Below are 24,155 nucleotides of genomic sequence, written 5' to 3' on the forward strand. Positions count from 1 at the left end.
CCCTGTGTTTGACTACAAAACATAGTGGAGAGGGATTTGTAATTCTCAGAGAGAGCTATTAAATATGTAACTAAAAAAATCAGCACAGCACAAGTACTGGAAATGGTCGGGTGGCAAGATTTATGATAGGATCAACTGGCAACCAAAAGTTAGTAAAGTTTTATTTAATAATTAGTTCGGAGCAATTTGAAATTTGAGTTTGCATACGTGTACACATTGCAGATAAAAAGTAAACGTGTATGCTCCTTGCCCTTTTTTTTCTTTCAGTTGTGTCATGTTTACTAAACACATTTTAGAAATTAGCAAAGAGAAAACAAATAATCCAGTTGTACCCCACTCACTTAGATGCAGTTCGTACATTGACATCAAGATCTCCTTTAAAGATAAACTGTCCTGGATTCCAAGCAAACTTCAGTCGATTCCATTCCCAGTGCATATTCTCCGTTGTGTTATATGGGTCCTACAATAACAGATAACAGAATTCTAGCCTTTCACCATTATGAACAGAGTACTGCATTACTGGACCAAAATATACCTCAGTTGCAAGTTGATGAAGATTGGCCTGTTCAATGTCCATACTGAAGTGTCCGTGGAGAAGCAACCTGCTCTTGTCCCACCATGGTAACGAGGCACTGGGATCCACAGAAGCTTTGGTAAGAAGGTCCACATACTGGCCCACCAAGGTCCAGGCAGGGTCCCAGCATGGTCCCCACACAATCGTGTAAAGCTGTATGTCAGCTGCAAGCAACAGAGCAGGGTATACATATAAGTCACACAAATATTTCTGATTCTTCATACATCATTTTATATAAATACAGGTTGACAAATCGAAAATCCGGCCATCGATAATGCGGTTCCTTCAGTTTCCCTGGCATGAATTTCTGAGCCAATTCTCAATACAGGGACTGTAGTACACTGTTTGGCCACCAATGTTTTGATGGCGCTGTTCCACAGAAACAGCTGTTAGGTCTTGCTTGCTACACTAAATACACATTGAGACGACCCTGCTGCCTGCTCCCTGGAACTGTGCCAGATGTCCGCGGGTGCTGCGAGAGGAAGGCTGGCCTGTGTGTGGAGGTAAGTATTCCTTTCAGAAAATCCGGCGCACCTCAGGTTCAGAGGTTGCCGGATTTTTGATCGTCAACCTGTACTAGCAAAAGAACATGACAATCATGAAAAAAACACTTACAATGTCTGTATATACAAATTTCTATGTAGAAGTGGGAACTTTTATGTGTATTTCTGTCAATGATGTGTGTAATTGTTGAGATAGGAGGCCTTCAAGATCTATTCTAACACTGATATAATTTGCCCTAGGGAATTTGTTATAGAAAGTGATAGCTGCATGATGAAATGTAGTTTTGTGAATAATTTTGAGGATCTAAAGAGTGTTTTGTTAAATTTATTCAGTAAGTGCAACAAAACCTGTTGATCTTTCCAAATAATTTTGGTCCAATGTCCTCAGCACAATTCCAGTGGTAAGGACACAGGACCACTGTAAATTTCTGTAGTCCTGTGATACATTTAGAACAGACACATCTTGGATCTTATAAGGCCTTGTCTGCAAAAGCATATATATTTCCAATTTAGTTCATCTTAGTTATTATTAAGACTACAGAATGATTCACGGGTTTATTTGGTATAGACCTAAGAGTGGGAATGATTGAAAATGGTACTGTGCAGGATGCTTTGCTTACCATGGATCCCCCCATCACACATGGACACACACACACACACACACACACACACACACACACACACACACACACAGTATCAATGTTTTTGGTATTTTATATACATTAAGCATAAAAAAGCACACAGAGCTACTTCATGCTCACAAGTATAAACATGAAAGCAAGCCTGCACGATCCATAGTGTTCTCAAATAGGAGGTTTCTGTGTATGTGTAGGGAAATGCTTTCAAGACATGGTAGTGCAGAAGTATATACAGGATATGTTGCTTTGAATATGTGATGTGCCGTCTGGGAGGGATTTTGAACCATTTTTCCCAGCTTAATTCAGGTTGTTACTGAGGCATCAATCATGGTTGCACATTGTCAGCTGGATTGATTTGAAGGCTTTAAATTGTGCCATATACTGGAAAAGATTACTCACAATGAAAGTCATAGAAGAATTTCAGGGGTGGCATGTTCCTTTCTACTACTGAATCCCCCCAGGGAGCTCCCAGATGTACGACTTGTTTTCTCCTTGCACTGGCTTGTCCACTTTGTTCAGCCCCAAGCAGTCTGCCCGAAAGATGCCAGTCTCGAATTTCAAAAAGATACCGAGGATAATCCCGAATTCGAACTAAAATCCATAGATAAAAAAATTAAGATCAATAGTCATCTACCAAGGAATTCTTTGATATTCATTTTCTTTACAGATCAATTTGATTTAGGGCTAAAAGGAGGTGTGTAGGCTTTCACAAAACCTACATGCTGGAATTTGTAAATACAAAACAGTTATTAAAGAGAGTTACATTTTACTAAGGAACAAAAAAAATGAGAAGTTTTAGAAAGGTATTTTTTAAATTTTACGGTTTATCCAAAAAATTAACAACCTTTATCTTAAGCCAGGGGTCATCAAACTTGTTTTGGCCACTAGGCCATTTAACGGGTGGGCAGGAGCACATTAGGCCAGACTCTCGCTCGGGTCCCGCCCTAATAGCTCCGCCCCCACCAGGAACGCCCCCAGAAGGGAATTCCCTGTCCTCCGCAATGCATAAGAAGGAAAGGGAATGCTTCCTATTTACCCCGGCCGGCGTTAACAGTTCCGCCGCCGGGGTAAATAGGGAATTCCCTTCAGGGAGCCACAGCAAGAGGAGGCTCAAGAGCCATATGCGGCTACGGTAGTTTGTTCCGGCCTTATCCCAGTCAGTAAAACGGCCAATCCGAACCCTTGGGTTGCCGGCCGGCATAGGCAGGATCAGCCAGGGGGTGTTAGGCTAGAACAAACTACCGGATAGGCCGTATCTGGCCTAAAGGCCGGAGTTTGCAGACCTTTGCCTTAAGCCATCTATATTTTCATCTATAAAGAGAATGTGTTGGACAGGTAAGGAGCTTGTATGGCTCCCTATTACAAATGTTGATTTTCCTCACAAAGCTTAAAGCCTCATCATATCAATTACAGACTTAGTATTAGACAATCTTTTTTTGTATTTTCTTGGAGCACCCTTTACTTTTATCCTATTTTTAAATTTAAAGCATACCTAAACTCAGAATTATTACTTTACATAAAAGGGTAGACAACCCTTTTATTTCAAGTAATAATTTTGTTTATGGTGCCACACCCTTTTTTAAACAAAGAAAAGGGTGCAGCATGCATGCATTGAATCAAGAATGATTGGGAGTGTAGAGCCCTCCCGGGATACCTTTGTCACAGATCCCGGGAGGCTCTTTGGTGCTCCTTTTGCGCATGCCCAAGCATCTCAGGCATGCGCAGAAGGAGCTCTTTCATCAATATAAAAAAATGCAGGTCACACAGGTTTTTTTATGAGCCAAGTCACTCGATTTCAAGAACAGTGCTAGATCAGGTGAGGTAGGAAGAAGAACGAGGAAGAAGAAAGGAGATGATGTCGGCTCCCTTTGTGCCAGGCCGAAGACAGACGACGCGGGACCCGATGGAAGAAACCTCCCGACAGATAGCCTGATCTGCGGGATCGAAGGTAACTGTCATTTTTTGTTTTGGGTTTACTTCCGCTTTAACATACATACCCTTTAGGTGTTTCGCGTTATATCTTGGGTCCTCTTCCTCTAGCGCAGGGTGGTGTTGAATGTTACAGAGATCAGAATTGGCAACATTCTCTTGTGATCTAATAAAGTAATGAGTAAAAAACTAGCTAGAGCACAGCTTGATGCAACACTCACCATAAAATGTTTTCAGAGAGCATTTCATCATGCGACACCACTGGATAACCAAAGGCAAGCCCTCAGTGGGAAAGGGGCTTATGCTGTCAATGTCTTTCATATTCTCCAGCACCTTGTCTGGCCCATGAAGAGACTCATCAGCCAAGGCTACGATTTCCAGGTCAGACATGGTCCAGGTGAGCAAAGACTTCCTCATTGGGGTATTGCTGTAAAGGCGATGAGAACGCTGGATGTATATCTCAATGTTTTTCTTCTCCAGTGATGAATAAAGTTCCTCAATTTTCCTGGCTGGTAGTAACTCCCCGTGCTGTTTTCGAAGAGCAGCCACTTTGTCATCAAGTAGCCGTAACCTTTTGGCACTCTCTTTACTCTCATCCTTCATCAACTCATAATTGTCTCTGAGTTTAACTTCAAAGATATCATCCAAGAATGCAAAAGAGAACTGTTTAACTCGGAACACCAGATCAGGTGGTAGAGGTTCAGGTGCAGTCCGGGGAGAGCGATGGAGTCCTTTAAGCCACTTCTGCACCCCTATAGCCTCATCAAGTATGTGCGAAAAGTCATATCGATGTGGAAACTCCATGGAAACACTGCTAAGAGACAGAACCCAGGCTCGGTTCCTTTCTGTAAGAAGTGTGTTGAAATGACTGCGATGTAGCAGCATGTCTTCCAGTTCAGGAAGTCTTTGTGCATCTATGTCTTTGAAAAAAAAGATGTTGTGCCCATCAGCATTGACTGTAACCTCAGGAGATCGCAGCTGAATAGAACCTCCATGCTGACTGAGCCGAGTGTTCTGTGCCATGAACAGAAAATAGTTGTCTTTAGTAATAGTGGCTCTTAGTTTTACAGAGCTTAGATCCACAGTAACCTGCATTCCCTTTCGATGAACACCTGGGCTCTCTGTTACTGGAGTGTGACCTTGTTTAGGTGAACAATCTCCAGAAATGGCTTTAGCGGGCTCCATGGGACTGGTACCTTTGGCTAAAGTTGTTAACAGAAGATCTTTGCACTGCAGGGTAGACAATGTGTGCTGATACAAGTACATGTGATCCCATGGATTCCAGTGTAGAAGCAGCTCCTCACTACATCGCACCTGTAACCGAGACAAATGAATAATTACACAAACAGAAGCATCTGGGTACCTCATATATGACAGATCCGACATAATAATATATTTAGTATTGTGCGAATACTCAAAGCAACAAATTTTAGAGCAGTCAACAATACAATATGATTTCTAAATGGTTAATAGTTTTATCTATAGATGGCATTTTTCTTTTTCAAATTTTTTTATGCTCATGGCATTTTCTATATTTATGTTCAGGACAAATAAATGATAAGTCTTTTTTAAAGCTACACCTGTAACCATTTCACTTTTACTATTTTCAGGTACCTTGATGTTTTAATTTTATCCCTATATTTTTACCATTATCTTTGGAATTTAAATATACAGCAGTGAATCAGTCAATTATCAAACATTGTCTAATAAAGTAGGATTAATAAAATCTAATAAGATCTAATAAAAAAGGATTTTTACCTCTAATGCTTGAATAGTAGTGTAATAAGACATAGACACGATTGAGAAGTAGAGCAGTGGTTCAGTAACATCCAACGATTTGCAGCAAGGTTCCATCTTCTCAGTGATGGATTTTAGCAAGGATAAGGCCACACCTTGCAGGCTCAGACTGCAGCTCTCTGCACTTCCCACCAGAGTAAGCAGGTCTATTCTTACCCGAGAGGCACCTTAAACAATACAGTAGTTATACATATCAATGAATGGAGAGTAAAAAGGTACATTATTAGCAGATTAGATACTTAACGGTTTGCCTAAACATCACCTTTAACATGAAAAACATATTTAGAATAAACTGGTACATGCATAAAAAATTACTAAAATATTTTTATACTTTGCAAGATTCTTTTTGTGATAAAAGTTGCAGCTGTTTGGAAACAAAACATAAAATGTAAACATATGTTTTCTTTAATTGCCCAAGTTAGGCATTTCATTCACTAGCAAAGAAAAGATATATGCCTGACAAGTACTGTACTACCTTTAATCTTTATGTAAAACCTCTCTTGCTAAGACAAAAACAAAAAACATTCACCTGCCTTATAGGACATGACTGTTTGCCATGTATCCAATACATAAGCAGACCACAATTACTAATAAAATTGGATCAATTCAGTTTTTTAAAATCACTGTAGCCACAACTACTCTAATTTTACTTGACTTGCTGTAATGTGGACATCTTTTAAGGGTCGATTTTTATAGGTAAAACTATTTTCTAGCAATTTATATTTCTTATTATGGTCTTAAGGTCCAATACCCCATGAGGTTCAACACAAACACAATATTGTAAGGATGGCATACTGGAACAAATATGTAATCATTAAGGCATGAGGTGGCATCTTAGGCTAAGTACACACGTTCAATAATCGTTGTTGGAAAGGATTTTTCACAATACATACAGCGCCGTTCTGCTCCATAGAGAGGGGACAATGGAGCAGCAACCCACTGCCCTACTCAGTTGTATTTCGATCGTTCACTGTTCGTGGATCCGCCAGGACAGATCCATGAAATACGTTGGACAAGCGCTGTACACATGCCAGATTCTCCTCCGATAACAGCCCTGAGGCGATTTTAGGACTAGAATCATCTGACATGTGTAAATAGCCTTAGTCTACCCACTTGGCAACCAAGATCACTTTGTGTAGTGTGCAAGATGGATGGTAAGGGTGACAAGCTGCTCAAGTACTAAGCTGTGCAAGTGTGATGGGTTTTTACATTGGCAGGTCACACACAGTGGTGAAGCTGGGTGATGCAGCAAACCTTGGATGAATTTCTTTAAAATTCATTTGCTATTTGCTAGCAAATGTTTTGAATCCTGGACCAGATATATTCCAGGTTTGCTGGATCACCCAGCTTCACTGATGAAAGTCTTGGAGAGCTTTAATAAATCGGGACCAGTGTCTAGGACAACCTGTATTCAAACAAAGAATAAAAAGATACTGTGCAGAGATTTACATACATCTCAATCCCAGAAACACATCATGACTCTGAATGATACATGAACAAGAAAAACACCAATTTCTGAGTAAAAATGTAGGAAAGTTGTGCTTGCTAAACACTGATACTTGTAAATTGTAAATTTTGACATTACAAAAGCATTCCTTTGCATTTTTAATCATGTTAATTACTTACCCACTAAGTTGGACAATGTAAACAAATTCACGTCTTCCACACGCACATCCACCTTCCAGAGAACGGCCAGCCTGTTGGCTTCGTCACAGGGGGAAGGAGGAGACAGAGGGTCTTGTGAAATTGGCACAGGATGATTAGATGCTACTGGCATGAGGCTCAGAACACGGGAGAGACATTCTGCACAGGTGTCTGAAAATTCTATCTGCAGGCCTTGCACAGTGGATTCTATGAAGAGGGTATCTGCCTGCATGATGCCTACACCCAGCAATTTGTTGTAGCTACCCTAGAAATAGTAACAAGAATCAAAACACATATCAGTACTATTACAGCCATAACAACATCTTAAAAACAGCACCCAGTATTACCCAAAGTTATATGGTAGAAGTAAATAATCTCTTGACATTCTACAGGACAATCACAACCATACACGACACCTAGCTGGGTCATATATAAATATGAAACACCTGCAAAACATTTCTCTACAGGACACATATTATCGTTACCTTTTTTTCTCCTAGTGCTGCTCTATACAGTAACAAAACAATGAAATATAAAGAAAGCCCAGTTGTATGTTAGATTCTTCCTCTCACCTGTAAGCTAAAGGAGTCAAGGACACAAGCCTCACCCCAAATGTGAGTATTTGGAGGGTGAAGGGCCTGCTGGATATGAGAGTCTTTCCCCACTCTCCAACACAGGTTACTGACAGACAGAAGGGCCCTCTGGTGTAGATTCTTAGTTCGTAGGTGCTTGAATTCTGGAACAGGTAAGTGGAGATACTGTAAGGAAACCGAAAATCTTACAATACTTTTAATTTGGCTGTACAAATCATTTTAAATACCAAATTAAAAAGAAACACTGATGTAGAAATTAATCTGTTGATGCAATAATGTACTCGTTGTGCCCCTATACAATAAAGTAGAACTGCCATATTTTACTGAGAGTCTGAACTCTGTTTACTGCTGCTGTACCGACACACTGTAAAACTAAGTTTCTTCATATTGTTTGTTGCTGTACAAAAATGAAACTCAAGTGCTAAAGCCAGATCCCAAGGTGAATATTACAACAGAAGGGGGTAGAAGCAACTAGCCATTCTCCATGTGAAAAATGGTTGGTTGGTTGAATCATAGATCAGGAATAAACAAGCAACAAACACAAGTTTGACATCCCTATCTCTACACGAGGTCAGCCAGGACATTAGCATTCTAGCAAGAGAAGTCACAGATATTATGAGGACATGAGCCTACATTTTTTTCGGTATAGTTTTGATTTAACACATCACTGTTATTGAACCAACCTCGGAGCAAAAACAACAAAAATACCATTAACAGTAAAAAGACAAGGTATAGCATATAGGGTGAGCTTAAATAAATCAAAAAGTAAACCAGGAGAAACAAAAAAAAGCTGTTTTAATATACATTTTAACATAGCAAGCATGCTATGAAGAAATAAATTAGAGACACTTCTAACAACCCCCAACAAACTCCTATTTCTTTTCCCAATTAAGGAATCATTTCTGCCATGGTGAAAAACAAGACTCATTACCTGCTGAAAATGCAGATTTTTTTTATCAAAGCATTTTCTAATCAATCACATAAAGATTTCTGGAAAAACAGTTGAATTTAGAAGGCATTACATTAAATAATATTCCCATCATTACAAAACCTACTAAACCCAATCGGACCAAAATGACTTACCCAGTGACACAGATGAAAATCCTACAGCAAAAGGCTGGGCTTCCTCAAGCTGGACGGACACATTGACATTAGAGATGCTCGAGTTGAAAACTATTGGTGCTAATATCACAGGAAGCGGTCTACAAGGAAACATTTACATTGAAAAATATAAAAGTTGCTGTATCCAGAAACATTCATTAGAAAAATAATTAGAAATCTTCTCTCAAATTGTATCTGGGTAATAGTAGGTGTCTAATTGTATAAGCACATAAATAACATTAAGAATACTAATTATTATTACAATAATTAAAGACTCCTGTACAACAGTCTAAACAGGTGACAAATCTAGTTACTATGCTATGAAGAAGTCTTGTAAAGTAAACATTGCCTATTTCAGCCTAATTCTTCCCAATTTGCTTTTCATCCAAAAATGCCATGGTTCTTTAAAGCAGAATGTTTAAAATTCCATATGTTTATATCGGAAAAGAATGTACTAAAGCATATTTTTTTTTTTTAAAAAAGAGTAAAATAATATAAAAGGAAAACACTTAGGGGCCCTATTTGTAAAGCAGCAAATCTGAAATTCACTGAAATATCCCCTGCTAGAAAATTAGATTTTGTAATTGAAACACACAGACCTGGAAGATTCTCTACTGGAATATTTTAGTAAAATGCCAGTTTGACTACTTTATAAACAGACCCCTAATTGTAAAAAGGCATAAAGGAGGTCCTCTAATCAATTAAAAAATAATGACAGAGTATGAAAATAATACAATATCAGATATAGAATCGTCTAACCCCCCCCACTAATACCCAAATGGCAGCATTTTGGCACTTGTGCAGACCTCATAGTATTTGCAGACTGAGGTCTGTGTTTATCTGACTTGGTTCCAATAATTAAATGATTTAGAGTTATTCCTTTCACACCATCATACTTTTTTTAGAGTTATTCCCTCTAATCTTTTAATTTGAATCTTTCTGAGAGTAATATTTAGGTGTGCTACAGAAAAAAATAACCCTGATAGAATTGGTTTGTAAATGGGCTGTGATAGAAATTTTCTCTAGCAGGCTATGACCTTCAGTTGTTTTAGGACTCCATTCTAAAGCAACTCATATAGATTGTTCACATTCTCAGACAATCTCTCATTGCACATCTGTTGTGTTTCACAGTTTTCTATAGCATTACATTTACTCAGTATTATGTGCAGTTATTCGTGATTTCTGGGGCCACACATGAGACCCCCTAAATAAAGAAAATTGAGCACAACTAATTTCATCAAATTATATTGCAGAAATGTTCCATGCAGTCAGTAGTAATGTTTATCACACTCACACTCATGTGGCCCCCTTTAGCCACTTGAGATTCCTGAATAACTTCTGACTTGCTGGGCAAGTAAAAAATGTACACAAAGGAAATGTACTTTCTCTCTACTCTACATGACAGTGCTTAGGTCTGTTGACTGGCTCAAGCACCTGGCACTGCATTGTGGTAAGACACAGTAAAAATGAAAACAAACATTCTCTGGGCAGCCTGCTTTATGGTCACACTTGTGGGTAGCATGGGCAGGTTAGTTGTGCATTTATTGTAAAAGGAACCTGCTATCTTGACTAGTAAGGGTTTACAACATCGTCATCTTCACTTCTAGGAAGAAGCAAAGTAAGCATTGTGCAACTAATTGAATGTGTAATTTATTCGTAGAACATGGATGACTCGTTAGATTGAAATATTAATCTATCTTTTCGTAAAGATGGGTGAAAGAAAGTTATTGGTACCAAACATGAACACAAAGAACAACAATAAATATTGAGTGAAAAAAAAGTTGTAGAAACACATTTTTTGCTTTCACATTAAGCAAAACTTACCGATTGTTTTTGGTTGAGGTTTTTGCGTCATTGTGTAACTGACGATCCAGCGCCAGCAAACCGAACCAATGAGAAAACTCCTGGTGACGGTAATGAATGATGCAAGTATTGAGAGAAAGGTTGCTCTGAATATCGATAGACGTGACCTGATATGATGAGAGAGTAAGAAATAACACAAATGCTGGCACTCTAGACACCAAAAAAGCCGTTATGGTGACATACTGTTCATCAAAATCAGATACCAAAAATAAGTTAGAAGCATCTAGCCCCTCACCTGTACATTGACTTTAAAGTGGTTTAAGCAGACAATTCTCTGTCGGCTCTGAGACAACAGCAGACCATCTGGAAAGAAATCAGAGAAATATTATGGTACAGTATTACCTTACATAGGTAAACCCTACTCCCATAATATTACCACATTTTGTTACACAATATTTTCTTTTCTGATTCAGTGAAGCAGCAATATGAATACACTCTGAATAACCAAATTTTTTTTACATGCTTTAACATCGAATAGGTGTTTTTTTGTTTTATTTTTTTATTATTATTTCTAGCATACATTAAATAAGGATACAAGGCTAGACAGGGATAACCAGAGAGAGGGTGAATACAGAGTTTAAGGTAACAGTTATGTTTACATTTATTCTAGAAATCCGGTAGAGCGTATGTTTTGACAAGCACAAGAAATCCTTATATTTTTAAATTTCATAGTGCCATGTTAAAATGTCCACTACAAATATTACACAAAATTTCCAATAATTAAACTCCCTTACCTTCCACTAGAAGTTCAGAGGTCATTTGAGCCAGTTCTGAAGTGCCAATGAACTTCCTCATAGGCAGCTGATCCTCCTCACGTATATAAGAATAATGGAGGAGTTTTAACGTCCAGTTTAGGTGCCTGGGAGTAAGCACAGCATTGTCACTGAAGTCAATATACACTGCACCAAACATTAGTCCTAAAAATTTTTATTTAACACAATTCTTGAGTTTTTACCTCTGTTGACTGTTCATAGAAAGGACTACAGTACTGTTCTCAAATCTCACATCTAGCTTACAAGGAAGCCGCTCAACTAGCTGCAACCACTTGGGAGGTACAGGATCTTCTGCAAGGAAAAAAAATGATAAAATAAATAAAATAAGAAATAACTGCATTCCCCAGATAACTATGTATCTAAATTTAAGAGAATTCTTTAGTGGACAGTTTTGTATTATCAACAAAATGCCAAACTGACTGTAACAAAAAACTTCTGCACAGTGCCTAGTTACAATGTTTCAGTGCCATCCTTAATCCCTAGTACCAACCTGCATTTGCCAGTTCCTCAATGTTACTGGTCTCTTCAATGTTGCTTTGCACTGCTGAAACCAGCTTTTTCTGCAGCAGGTCACTGTTAAAGAGACTTTCATGCACTTCTGCATGTAAGCTGCGTACTCCCAGACTGACTGCACGCAAGCTCTTTTCTCTAATGCTGCACTTCAGTGAAAGAGCCAAGGACAACTCTGCAAGACAGGCTTCATCCTGCAGCGACACCAAACAAACATTATTTTTTTTTTACAAAACAAGATCGAAATATAAAACTATGCATTGAAAATGTCCTAAATGTGAAGTTTGTATATGGGTAAAAACAAATGTCATCTTAATGGCTTTACCCACCATACAAACATGTCTTCAATAAAACAAGACCTATGTTGAAAATGTACTGGACAGTGTTTTTTATCTAAATGTTCTTTTATATGTACACAAGTAAGGCCAGTTTCATTTACGCTTTTTTTTTTTTTTTAAAAATGACAAGTTAAAGAGATGGCCACTTTTTAGTCTGATCACCACTTGCAGAGAATAACACATTTACCAGGTCGCAATCAGTAGGATTGGAGTAAATTGAGTTACCATTTTTCCGGTAACTAAAAAACTTGCAGTCTCCAATTTTATAAGCCTGTTTGCCTTGGAATAAAACTGCTTCCCACTTTGTTAAATCACGCATTATTGATTAAGAGGTACCTTAAAGTTCCTTTGATAAACTCCTTACCTGCTTACTGCTCTTTAGTAATTTGCTGGTTAGTTGATTAAGGCTCAGTGTGAAGTCTATCCTGAAAAACAAAAAGAAAATAATTATTGTATACATGCACCATCTGCACAGTTTGACTCAATTATCGACAAATAATTGTAACAAGTACCATCAGTACTTCCCAATAATTATATCTGCACTGGACAAGTAAAAAAAAAAAAAAAAAAATTATTTTAGAATTCAATTGTTTGCTATAGGGTATTATGCTTCTGGGTAAATCAATACTTAGGAAACAGCTGACTAACTTTTTTTTTTTAAATCCTTAAAAAAAAATGTCAACAATTGGAAAATTATTTGATGCTTTATAAATAATTTATATGGCATCATTAAGTTTGCAATAATCACTCAGTGATTACTGAATGTTTTTGAGTGTAGGTACGCTTTAAACCCTAACTGGTAAATGACAGTGTGTACATATAATTTCTATGTTTTCCGTCTTAAAACACTGTTTTTACATATGTTATCGGTTTTTGAATCTTTCCCTTGCTTTTTCGATATATTATATATTTGCCCTCAACAGCAGTATCCCATCATTTCAGACAGACTTCCTGATGATCACCATCCTATTACACAAATTGTCCAAACAAGGTCCTTCATATTTGGACTACCAGGTATTAATTTAATTAAAAAAATGAAATTTGAAATTGCAATAACATGTTAAAGATTATGTGGGATTTTAGTGAATGTGTTCACATGTACTTTAAAACTGGCTAATCTTTCTGGATAATCTCCTAATCTTGACAAAAATGTTCCAGTTTTTGGCAATTTGGTCATATGCTGTAATTTCTGTCTGATTAAGACAACAATCAGTAAGGTAGAAAACACAGATGTACCCATTTCTGTACAGGCTTTCACTGCAATGATTTGAGTTACAGTGAACCAACCTTCCAAAACTATGCATTCATTGTGTCTTGGAGAGGAAATTCTATAAACATTATTGATTGATAAAGATCAATCAAGGCTACATTCCTTTCAGATTTTTGCAATACATGAAACACTAAAAAATGTGTCAGGTACTGTATATGGTCATATTTTAATCTCAGGAGAGAAGAGTATGTGCTTACTTTTTCCCGTCACTGTCCAGTATTAAATTTATCTTCGAAAATGTGACATGCAACAAAGATTCAGACTCGGCCACATTGAGAACCATAACATTCACAGAGTCCAGATGTATTGACAGCAACTGCAGGAATGCAAGACAGATACAAATCAATAATGATGAAATATAAATTACATTTCTGCGTTTTTCTTTTTTCTAAATCAATCACTATAATTTAGTAATTTGTGTTTTGAACACCAAACATCAGTTTGCACACAGAAAATATACAGTATATATTCACAATGTTTACTAGTTTTTACATATTTATTAAGCAATATTTGCTATCTCCTTTATAAGACAATGTTTTCCCCAGAGTATGACAATCACAATGGATCAACAAAGGTCTAAATCATCATTTTGTGGTTTTTGCCCCAGCTTACATCAAATTTGAAACTTTAATAATTTGTTTTGTATCTTTGATAAAAATTTTACACCTTTAAAGCTTGAATTCATCCAGAACTCATATTTTAGGTATAGAAGATTCAAAAATGTTCAATTACTCCCCAGCCTCCCAACATCTTCTAGAGATTCCAGTGATAGGGTCTTTGCAGCTGCTTGTTTGCCTCAGCCAGAAATAGGTATCATTAGGTTCTGAAGATATTCTAAAACTGTAGCTAAAATTACAAAAAGATAGGAATGAACAGAGCTGACCTAATATTACAAATATGTGGCAGGAAGCATATGTTAAGGCAAGACTGATGTGTGTATACTGGAGATTGGATCTCTCCAGGACTGGACTAACAAAGGCAGAATTGCACAGTGGCAAAGTAAAAGTAGAAGTAGAACTTGCATATTATATATTATAAAGGATAGAAAGAATAAATTAACGCCCTATGTCAGATATAACCCATTAATACATTTTCTTAGAAATGTGTTTAAAATCAATACTTTTTCTGACACATTTGGTGGTGTAGAGGAAAAGAAGCAGCCATAATCTACTAGACATAAAATTTGTTATTTCAGCACCAATGGTATGAATTGCAAGAAAATACAATCCTTACCATCAATTTTCTGGCAATACAGATGCTCATTGCACTTTTACATTTCTGTTCTAGATGCGACATGTATGCTTTACTAGATAAGCTTTCTCGGGTAAGGGAAGAGAAAATTGCTCTAATCAAGGGTAGTTTTTGTAATAAATTCTCAGCAGTGGGGAAAGGCCTGCTGGGTGAGACAGGCTAGATAGAAATTATTCTTGTAATTCTCATCATCTTCCTTATTAGAATCTAATTTCTACCTGCACACCCCCAGGCACTTAAAGCAACAGATCAAGAGCTGGGCACCAGGGAGAATTTCTCAGTGATGGAAGCACTCATCACAAAGACCCTATCCAAATTGTTAAACAATGTCTATGTAAAGAGGTAAAAAAAAGCAGAATCTGCTCATTTGACAGCTGAAATCAGTGAGTGGTATTAGTACTACCTACTGCCACCCCTATTTATTCCCCATGGAGCTTCAGCAGAGGCAATGGGCTTGGCATGATGAAGTAATAAAGGGACGGTAACCTCACGGCCAATGTGAACCTAACCTAAACCATCAGCCAAGAACAAGGAACACATTACAGCTAACCAGAATTAGAATTATAAATGAACATACTTGCGATAAGACTTTTAGCATCGATGGGCTAATTGCTGTTCTGTCCCCATTTCCACCTGGGGCAGCCTCTGAAGGGGCACTGGGTGCACTATGGAGAGGCAGTGATAATCCTTGAAGGTCTGTTCGAATACGAACCTCGCCAAAACACAGGGCAAAGTAGTGCCTAAAAGAAATGAAAAAAACATTAGCGTTATAATACGTGTTGAAACCACTGACTAGAAGAAAGCAACACATTTCACATGCAACAAAGATATAAGCAAAATGAGTATTTTTGCCCAAAGGGGACACAAGTGGACATACAAGACTAAAATAGAAAAAGTACTCACTTTAACTCATGATTCAGTAGTTTGCTAGACACCCAGATACTATCAATTTCCTTTGAGAAACAAAGAAAAAAATTACATTAAAGTTTAATTTACAGTGCTTCATGAATGAACAGTCAACAGTAACATTTTTCATTTTGCTAATATCTCAAAATGCTTTAATAGGCGTGCTTACTTTTAGATATGAGATATGGGTACAGGCAACATAATATTCTGTATGTCTAGTTAAGGAAATCAGCTCATTTACAGATTAGCCACCTAGCTAGCTTTGGAAACAGACATATTTTGGGAGTTTTGTTTGGAGAACAAAGCTGATTTGTGACCTGTTCCATTAAATACCATGCCAAAGTCAAGATATCAGGAAACAGGAAAAAGTTAAGACATGTTCAAAAGTGATTTTCCTTATTTACTGAATATTCTTTCACCCAAGGGGATGTAAAGGGAACATAGGAAGAGCAGTTCCTGTCCAGCTCTCTTCACAGGAAGCATATCACATGCTCACCAAGGTTTGTTGCTGCTGCTTTCCAAATTTCAAACTGATATTCTGGAACCACAAGAATCCCAGACTCCCGATTCTTAATTCGGCTCCAAGTTTTCTCTGACACCAGCTCGTTGCCAGGCGATAAAGCAGCCATCTGAAATAAATGTAATAGTGAAAACACAATGAAGTGAAAAGATCACGTACGTAGTCTATCGAGACTTTACCCCTTACTTTTTTATAGAGAATTTTGGCTATGTACATATAGAGTGATTAATTTATCCTAAGCATGTTTCCATTCACTGTTACCAGAAGTCGGGTCCAGGATTCCACTTCTTTGCTGCCATTGCTGGCTTGCTTATGAAAAGGAAAGTTGCTTTGCTATCATGCTTCTTGCATCAATGCTTTTGGGGTCTTTAACCCAGAAAATAGGGATGAAGATGAATATTTATAAGTTCACTTGTTGCATTACAAGTCTAGATTAGTGATTTAGTAAGAATTGAAACCAAAGAAACAAAATGATAGTCTAGAAATTTGATTTTCACTTTACATAAAAGGGTAGACAAGCTTTTAATGCAAGTTAAAAATTCTAAAAATTCTGTTTATTTAGTGCAACACCCTTTAAAAAAAAGAGTGCAGCACTGCCCCCTAATTTTCGATCGCCTTGGCAATCGAGAATGAATAGGAGCGCAGAGCCTCCTGCTATACCAACGTCACACATCTCGGGAGGCTCTTGGGTGCTCCTTCTGGGCATGCGCAGAGCCTTTTCGTGAAAAGGGAAAAAAATTGCGCAGTGAGATCAGCAAGTTTTTTCCCCATAAATAAAAGACATACAGAAGAAGAAGAAAAGATTGAAGGCTCTTTTTGAGGCACCTGGTTAAGTGAATAATAAAAAAACAAAACATTTTATTATATCAAAAAAATTAAAAACCAATTAAAGGATAGGATTTATATTGTACAAAAAATATGAAAACATATTAAGAAGGTTGTAACCAAATAGAAGATCCAGCTTGTTGATGAAGTTTGGCAGAGATGTTACAGTAAGTTTTAGTCCTGATGCGTTTCGCCCACAAGGGGCTTCATCAGGGGATTTGTAACCAACATTTCAGGGAATAAATATACAACCTCTAGGATTAGGAGAAGATTGGTTGGAGTGGCCTATTCTATTGGTAAAGATACAGATACAGGCTACCTCAGAGAATAATTAACTGGAGTATGTTGACGATTAAGAATGTTGTGATGATTTTTTAATACAAAGGACGGATGCCGGGACGTCGCGGGACCCGATGGAAAACACCTCCAGACTAATCGACTGCCCTGCCGGATTAAAGGTAAGTGCATTTTTTTTGTTTTGGGGGACTTTTGAGTTTAGTTCCTCATTAAGGTTATTACCGGTTATTTTTTTAAATAAAGCAATGCTCTCATGTAATCACAGGAGAACACAAACTGCTATCAGCAGGCAACCCCTACAACAATTCAACTTCAATACAGACAGCAGATGTCTTCAGACCAGGACTGATAACAAGAAACGCATTAGAGATCTCTTTACATAAGAATTCAGCTTTTCAAAACAGTTTGTCTGAAATCTCACAGGAAGGGGGAACAAACAGTACTTAGCTAAACTAATGCAGGAGATGTCTTTTTCCTGACCGTCTACAGTATCCAAATGTTACATGAGCACTGTTCAGCAACTAATCTTCATTTAGAGCTACCAGGACTAAAGACATTATTAAATCAGGGCCAAAGCTCTCCAGGGCTGGAGAGGATACACTTTCATCTGTGAAGCTGGGTGATCAAGCAAACCCGGAATGGATTTCTTCTAAGTCATATGCTATGCAAATATTTTGAAAGTTGGACTAGTTACATTTCAGGTTTGTTGGATCACCCAGCTTCACTGATGAAAGTGTATCCTCTCCAGCCTTGAAGAGCTTTAATAAATCAGGCCCATTAAATCATACCAGTGTGGGCAGCAATTATGGCATGCCATGTTTGTTCATGCTTAGTCTATATCTGTAGCGCCAGTGCAGAGGCATACAAGCTGTAAATAATACAATGGTTACACTAATGCAAGTCTAGCAGAATTAAAATGTAAGGCAGTAGAGGGTATCCTCACATATAATAAAATAGCTTATCCTTAACAGTAAATGTATTTTGTAAGGTATTTAGCTTCCTTTTGGGGCAAAAAGTAGGCATAGGAACTCCTAAAAGAAACCACCTAAAGAATCTGTATGTTTTATAACAAAAGGGAATTACAAAAAATAAAAGGTAACAAAAAAAAGGTCAACAATAGAATGACGTTACAAAAAAAACAAAAAACAAACTTTAAAGTTCACAGCAGCATAGCAATTCACACATCGACTTCTGGTGAAAATAAGCAGCGTAATGAGGCAGCAAATACAAGCTAAGTACACTGGGTGTCAAGCCGATATAAAAAGTGTTAAGATTTCTAACAAAAGGTAAAATATGCTGCCTTCTATCAGAGAACACAACAGCATATTTATAATAGGGATAAACCTGTGTATGTTTATGCTCCCCTAACCCCCAATGTGATTCCTGTACCCCAATATAAAAAACCATAAAACTTTTTGAAATAATAAGGATAAAAATAGGAAAAAATGTAGGTCAATCTGTTTCCAACTTTCATTCTACTAATGTAAAGGGAAATCAGTCTGGGCACCTGACATATATAGCCATCATGTATATTTTTATGTCTTTCACCCATGAAGTGGTATGTTTGCTCCAGATTTGAGCGATATCTCTGGTGATATATTGCTATATAGTATGGATCTGCCCGTCCTCTCACAATGGGCTTTGTGTCTCCTGTTAACAAAAGCTGTCACCGTACACTGCTTGTTGTTTACACAAGGTAAATCACTGTAGAATAGTCCAGATATGACTCAGACTCTTAAAAATAAAAATAATTCCACCTAGGGACAGTACGCAAGTCTTGTATGTGGCTGTAAATAATGCAATTGCTGTATTGTTAGTTGTGTACATTGAACAGCTGGGATGATGGATGTGGTCATAATTACCCCTTCAATCTGTGCATTATGTCATGATATGATATTATAAGGTTCACCAATTACCTACAATTTAAGCTTACACCCAATGCTTCCCAACAACACATATAAACGATAGATTTTATTGTAATGGTGACTCTGCTTGCTTCTGAAACACAATTAGGAGTTCCATGACAGTAGAAGAGACCTTGGTTGCCACTAGCTTCATGTAAACAGCACACATCAATAACTTGAGTTAACAACACCATGGTATACACAATAATGGATCATCAATCATGTCAAACATTTGCAGCACGCATAACATATGCACCACCCTTACATAAAGCATTGAATGCACCAATGTCTTAGTGTTCTGATGCCAATAAGATATTTCCTGGCTGTGACAATGTAGCATTCTGGTGTCCTGTAAAAATGAATACAATGATTTCTATTCACCATACTGAATTTCTATTCAAATGTCAGTGTCTTATTACTGAAATATCATCAGTTACAATAAACATCAGTACTGTGTTATAAATTGGGTAAGCGAATGATGAAAAAAATGCCATATATAAATATGTAAATTGGCACTAATGACTTGTTGGGGGCCCTGGCGATGTCAAGAATATGTACATCAAGTATCAGGGAAACAAATATGCCCGTTTGTCCTAAACCAGTCACCTGCTAAAAAGTGAAGAATCACCAAGGATTACAGCCCTGAAACTTGCACTGCAAAAACATACCGGTGATAGCAATGTAGTCTGCAAACCAATGGCTACTAAGAGCAGGGATCCCCAACCCCAGGTCCACTATTGGGCCACAGCTGTCTGTCACCTGGGCATGGAGACCAGCAGTCCCCAACCCATGGTCCACGAAGGGCTCACTGGCCAGAGCCGTGGACCATGTCACCTGTATCTATCACAGGCTCAGGGTGGTGGGCGGGTTGTGTCTCTGGACGAGAAAATTTTGGTGGTCCGCGGCTCTGGCAGGTGTCAGGGGAAGGACCCCGCTTGGGGGGGGGGGGGTAAACCGGCCAGAGCCATGGACCATGTCTCCCAGAGACATCGCAGGCTCACTCCTGCAACGGAAAAGTGGGCGGGTTCTGGCATCATGACATCATTCTGGGGGATGTTTCTTCGTGGTCTGGAGTCCGTAAGTCAAGGGGTCGGTAGGTCCAAAAAGGTTGGGGAACACTGGGTTACAGAAAAGGTATGCTTGGAAAAACATGAGAAAAGTTGCTTTTGTTAACCTTTCTATCCCAAAATGTTAGTTTTCTGGGTTCCGGCACATTTTTTTTTTGTATAATTGTATCTATTAGAATTTTCAACAGGAAAAGAAAAAAAATATGACAAACTGAAACCAATAAAATAAAACAACCAAAACATCAATTAACAAGGTTGCCACTTTAGATGATAAAGGAACACCAAAAAAATAAAAAAACCAATAGACAGAAGATAATCTTACAGAATGTAGTAGGTGGTTTGTTCTTTTAAGTGTAGAAAGCTAAACCTAGCTAAAGACTGTAATTTAACAGCTAATTCACACCTTGGAGTGCTGGTAAGCTATTTGTTACCATTCACATAAATGAGCTATCAAAAAAAGCCACAAGACACAGTATTGTATTGCCACAAGCTGCATAGCATTGGCATCCTTTTCTTGCATTTTTGATCCTTGGCAATGTATTACCATAATGTATGTAGCATGTTCCATGTAGTAAGTGTGAATAATAACACAATCTAAGTCAACAGTCGCCAACCTTTAGAACCTTACGGACCACTAAAGTCATAATTTTACCCCGTTGATCATCAATATGAATGGTCTTTAAAAAGATAAATACATTAGTTTATTTATTACAAAATAATTGAAGCTTATTTAAGTATTACACATTTTGTGTGATATTTGATTTTGCTTGTTTGAAATAGGTTTATGGATTTTTGGCTCCAATGACATTACTGCAACAAGGAGAGATGTTTTTATTTTATGCCCGAGACCAGTACCGAGTTTTATTTGCCGTGACAGATGAAAATGTCCAAATTTTTCTTGAGACCACCAAAATTTTCTCGTAGACCACTGGATGGTGACCATTGCTCTAAGAGATTGAGGGTAAAATATGTAATGTGACAGAGACAATAAAGCAGGGTTAGCGTCTTCTACAGAAGCTCAGCAATGGCAGCCTATACATTTTCTTTACTACAAGATAAAAGAGTTTGGCTGTCACTCAATCAGCAAAATGATTCCTAAAAGACTAGTCACGTGCTTCTATGGATCATCACAGGTCACTGCTGAACCCCTCCACCGCCCAAGCTGAAGGGAACAATGGCTGATAGGGACCCCTCACCGGGCTGGCCAGCAAGGAAGCAATGCCATAAAAGCCAGGTGAGTTCATTCTTTGTTCTGCTTCAAATGCAAGGATCACCAGGGATTTATAAGCAGAATACATGAACCCCACATAAGAAAAGAAAAAAAAGGTTAGGAGCCAAATGTCCTATTTGGGTAGAAAATTCCCCTGCTCTTGCAAATTATTAACATGTGATATGTAAAGCTTTCTGGATAAGATGAAGTTGCACAGTACATGTACACACAGCAGGATATGCCAGTGTTACAATGCCAGGCAGATCTATAGGGGAAGGAGGTGCAACAGGGTGGTGAACCAAAATGAACACCATGATTTGAAGACTATGCTGTAGAACAGCGGTCATAAACTGGTGGTCCAGTCCACGTTAAAATTTTGGTGGTGCACAGAAAAATTTGGACATTATTTTCAATATTATTTATTATTAATAAAACAAAAATAAATCTTCTAATAAATTCTTATATTTTGAATAACAATTTTCCAACTTTTTATTGCACTAAATTCACTAGAGATGGAAAAACAAGGGAGGCGCAGCATGACGTCAGTGTAGTGTTAAACTGTATAAGGGAACCTTTTCCGAGCCGTACGCTTCAGTATTGTTACCACCAATACAACAGTCACCCCGCTCCGCCAATACTGATTCTCATCAGATTGTTTTATTTTATTTGTTTATTTCTCAAGAGCTCCTTTAGGTAAGTATGACCTGAATTGTGTATTTTCTTAACTGTAATGTTTAATGGCATCAAATAGTTTGACTTTAATAACTATCATTTCTTGTTTGGTCTTAGTTTGGAATGAAATAAACCCATAATGAGTGAGAAAAAGCAAACAAATACTTTGCATTTCTTTAGTAATACCAAAGATAATACAACTAATGATAATAGTAACAATAGTAATACTTCACTTAACGTGAGCTGATCAATGAATCAGAGCCTCCACAGTCCTCGTCAGGAACCATTAGATTAATATTTTACAAAGGTATTTATATTATTTCATATTATTGGTCTGCTGGATTTAAAATGATGAATTTAGTGGGCGTAAGGTCTGACAGGTTGGTGACCGCTGCTGTAGAAGGCAACCTGTCGTTCCTTATCAGATGGGCAGAATGGAAGATGGAGATCCGGGGTGCTGTGTATATTTAAGGAGCTATGGATGGCTGGTGATGGCACTGGACTACAAATCCCTGGCCTGTACAAACACAAGGCAGAGACCGGGCCGGTGTTATATAGAGAGAGGCAGTGATATGGTACGGACGGACGTCATGGAAATAGGTGAAATACAAACACCTACCTGCACCAAGAAACACAGCCATGCCAATGTGCCAGCAAGAGGAGACTGGTAGCGGTAGGGCACAGGGTAGATATGCTTGCACACCTGGTATTTGTGCCAAGATGTAGGACAAACACATGAGGTGAGGGTGCATTACTATGTGGCATAGTGGAGGCCCTGGTATTATGGTGCCAGGCAGTGCCAGCAGCCTGGCAATGTACATAACACTGGTATCAGGCACTATTTCCTCCATGGCAGTGCTTTGTGTGGTGACACCTCAGCGCCACGTCTGACAGCTCCACCTGGCAGCAGCCCCAGGCCGGCTCCCCGGTACTCACCTTCCCAGGAGTACGGCGCACACAGCCAGCAGCAGCACGGCCAGGAGCAGAGCGGAGACCATCGGCATGGTGCCTACCCGGACAGCCGGGACACCGGCCAACCGGTGCCTGACCGATTCACAGAGCCCTGGGAGCGCATAGAAAACCCGCCTCCGCCGGGGGAGGAGAAGCTGTACCGGGAACAGGAAGTGAGAGGACGGGGAGTGATCTGAGGAGAGAAGGAGGGGGGACTCTGAGGAGAGGGGGTGAGGGCCGCCATACAATGCAGCACCGACAATATATGTCTATTCACTCCCACACCTCATCTCTGACTGCACATTACTAATAGGACCAAAGCTTTATTCAAAATAGGGGGGCTTATGGGAAGAAGGGGGGCCTTGGGGAGGGGGGATTGTTCTAGGGGTGGGGCACTCTAAGAGAGGGGGGTTCTTGTGGTGGGGTGCTCTGACTAGAGAGGGTTCCCTGGGGTGGGGTGTTCTGAGGAGAGGGGGGTTCTTTGGGTGGAGTGCTCTGAGGAGCAATGGGGTCTGTTTGGGTGGGGTGTTCTGAGAAGAGGGGGGTTCCTTGGTATGAGGTGCTCTGAGGGCAGGGGGGTACCATGGGGTGGGGTGCTTTGAGGGGAGGGGGGTTTCCTGGGGTGGGGTGCTTTGAGGAGAGGGGGGTTCCTTGGTATGAGGTGCTCTGAGGGCAGGGGGGTACCATGGGGTGGGGTGCTTTGAGGGGAGGGGGGTTTCCTGGGGTGGGGTGCTTTGAGGAGAGGGGGGTTCCTTGGTATGAGGTGCTCTGAAGAGGGGGGGGGGGGGCCTGGGATGCAAGCATTGGGGAAAAGGGGGTTCCTTGGGGGGGCTGCTCTGAGGTGAGGGGATTCCTTGGTGTGGGATGGTCTGAGGAGAATGGGGTACAAGCTCCCATCCTTAGCACCAGAGAGTCTCTAGTACTGAACACATCCAATGGGTATTACATCGATATTTTCATTCCTAAATTGTCTCATTTATAAAGTATAATCAGCGGCAGACACCCAAGAGTGGATCCCT

General features: G+C 39.0%; 1 protein-coding gene across 2 annotated transcripts in view; it reads right to left on the bottom strand.

The window, feature by feature from the left end:
- The window catches only part of BLTP2 (bridge-like lipid transfer protein family member 2), a 44,698-nt gene extending 21,395 nt beyond the window's left edge, over positions 1-23,303 (bottom strand). For both annotated transcript variants that reach the window (XM_072430185.1, XM_072430181.1), the window contains exons 1-19: positions 23,122-23,303; positions 16,187-16,319; positions 15,688-15,737; positions 15,362-15,524; positions 13,731-13,849; positions 12,628-12,688; positions 11,906-12,119; positions 11,598-11,706; positions 11,377-11,501; positions 10,878-10,945; positions 10,604-10,749; positions 8,762-8,880; positions 7,658-7,821; positions 7,068-7,350; positions 5,403-5,608; positions 3,866-4,958; positions 2,115-2,306; positions 536-738; positions 342-460 (exon numbers count right to left, since the gene is read on the bottom strand). In XM_072430185.1, the coding sequence (XP_072286286.1) occupies positions 342-460; positions 536-738; positions 2,115-2,306; positions 3,866-4,958; positions 5,403-5,608; positions 7,068-7,350; positions 7,658-7,821; positions 8,762-8,880; positions 10,604-10,749; positions 10,878-10,945; positions 11,377-11,501; positions 11,598-11,706; positions 11,906-12,119; positions 12,628-12,688; positions 13,731-13,849; positions 15,362-15,524; positions 15,688-15,737; positions 16,187-16,319; positions 23,122-23,189 (3,635 nt within the window). In that variant the 5' untranslated portion in view covers positions 23,190-23,303. The remainder of the gene's footprint in view (positions 1-341; positions 461-535; positions 739-2,114; positions 2,307-3,865; positions 4,959-5,402; positions 5,609-7,067; positions 7,351-7,657; positions 7,822-8,761; positions 8,881-10,603; positions 10,750-10,877; positions 10,946-11,376; positions 11,502-11,597; positions 11,707-11,905; positions 12,120-12,627; positions 12,689-13,730; positions 13,850-15,361; positions 15,525-15,687; positions 15,738-16,186; positions 16,320-23,121) is intronic.
- Positions 23,304-24,155: the final 852 nt, after the last annotated feature.

The sequence above is a fragment of the Pyxicephalus adspersus genome, chromosome 1 (genome assembly GCF_032062135.1).
Source record: "Pyxicephalus adspersus chromosome 1, UCB_Pads_2.0, whole genome shotgun sequence".
NCBI classification, from domain to species: domain Eukaryota; kingdom Metazoa; phylum Chordata; class Amphibia; order Anura; family Pyxicephalidae; genus Pyxicephalus; species Pyxicephalus adspersus.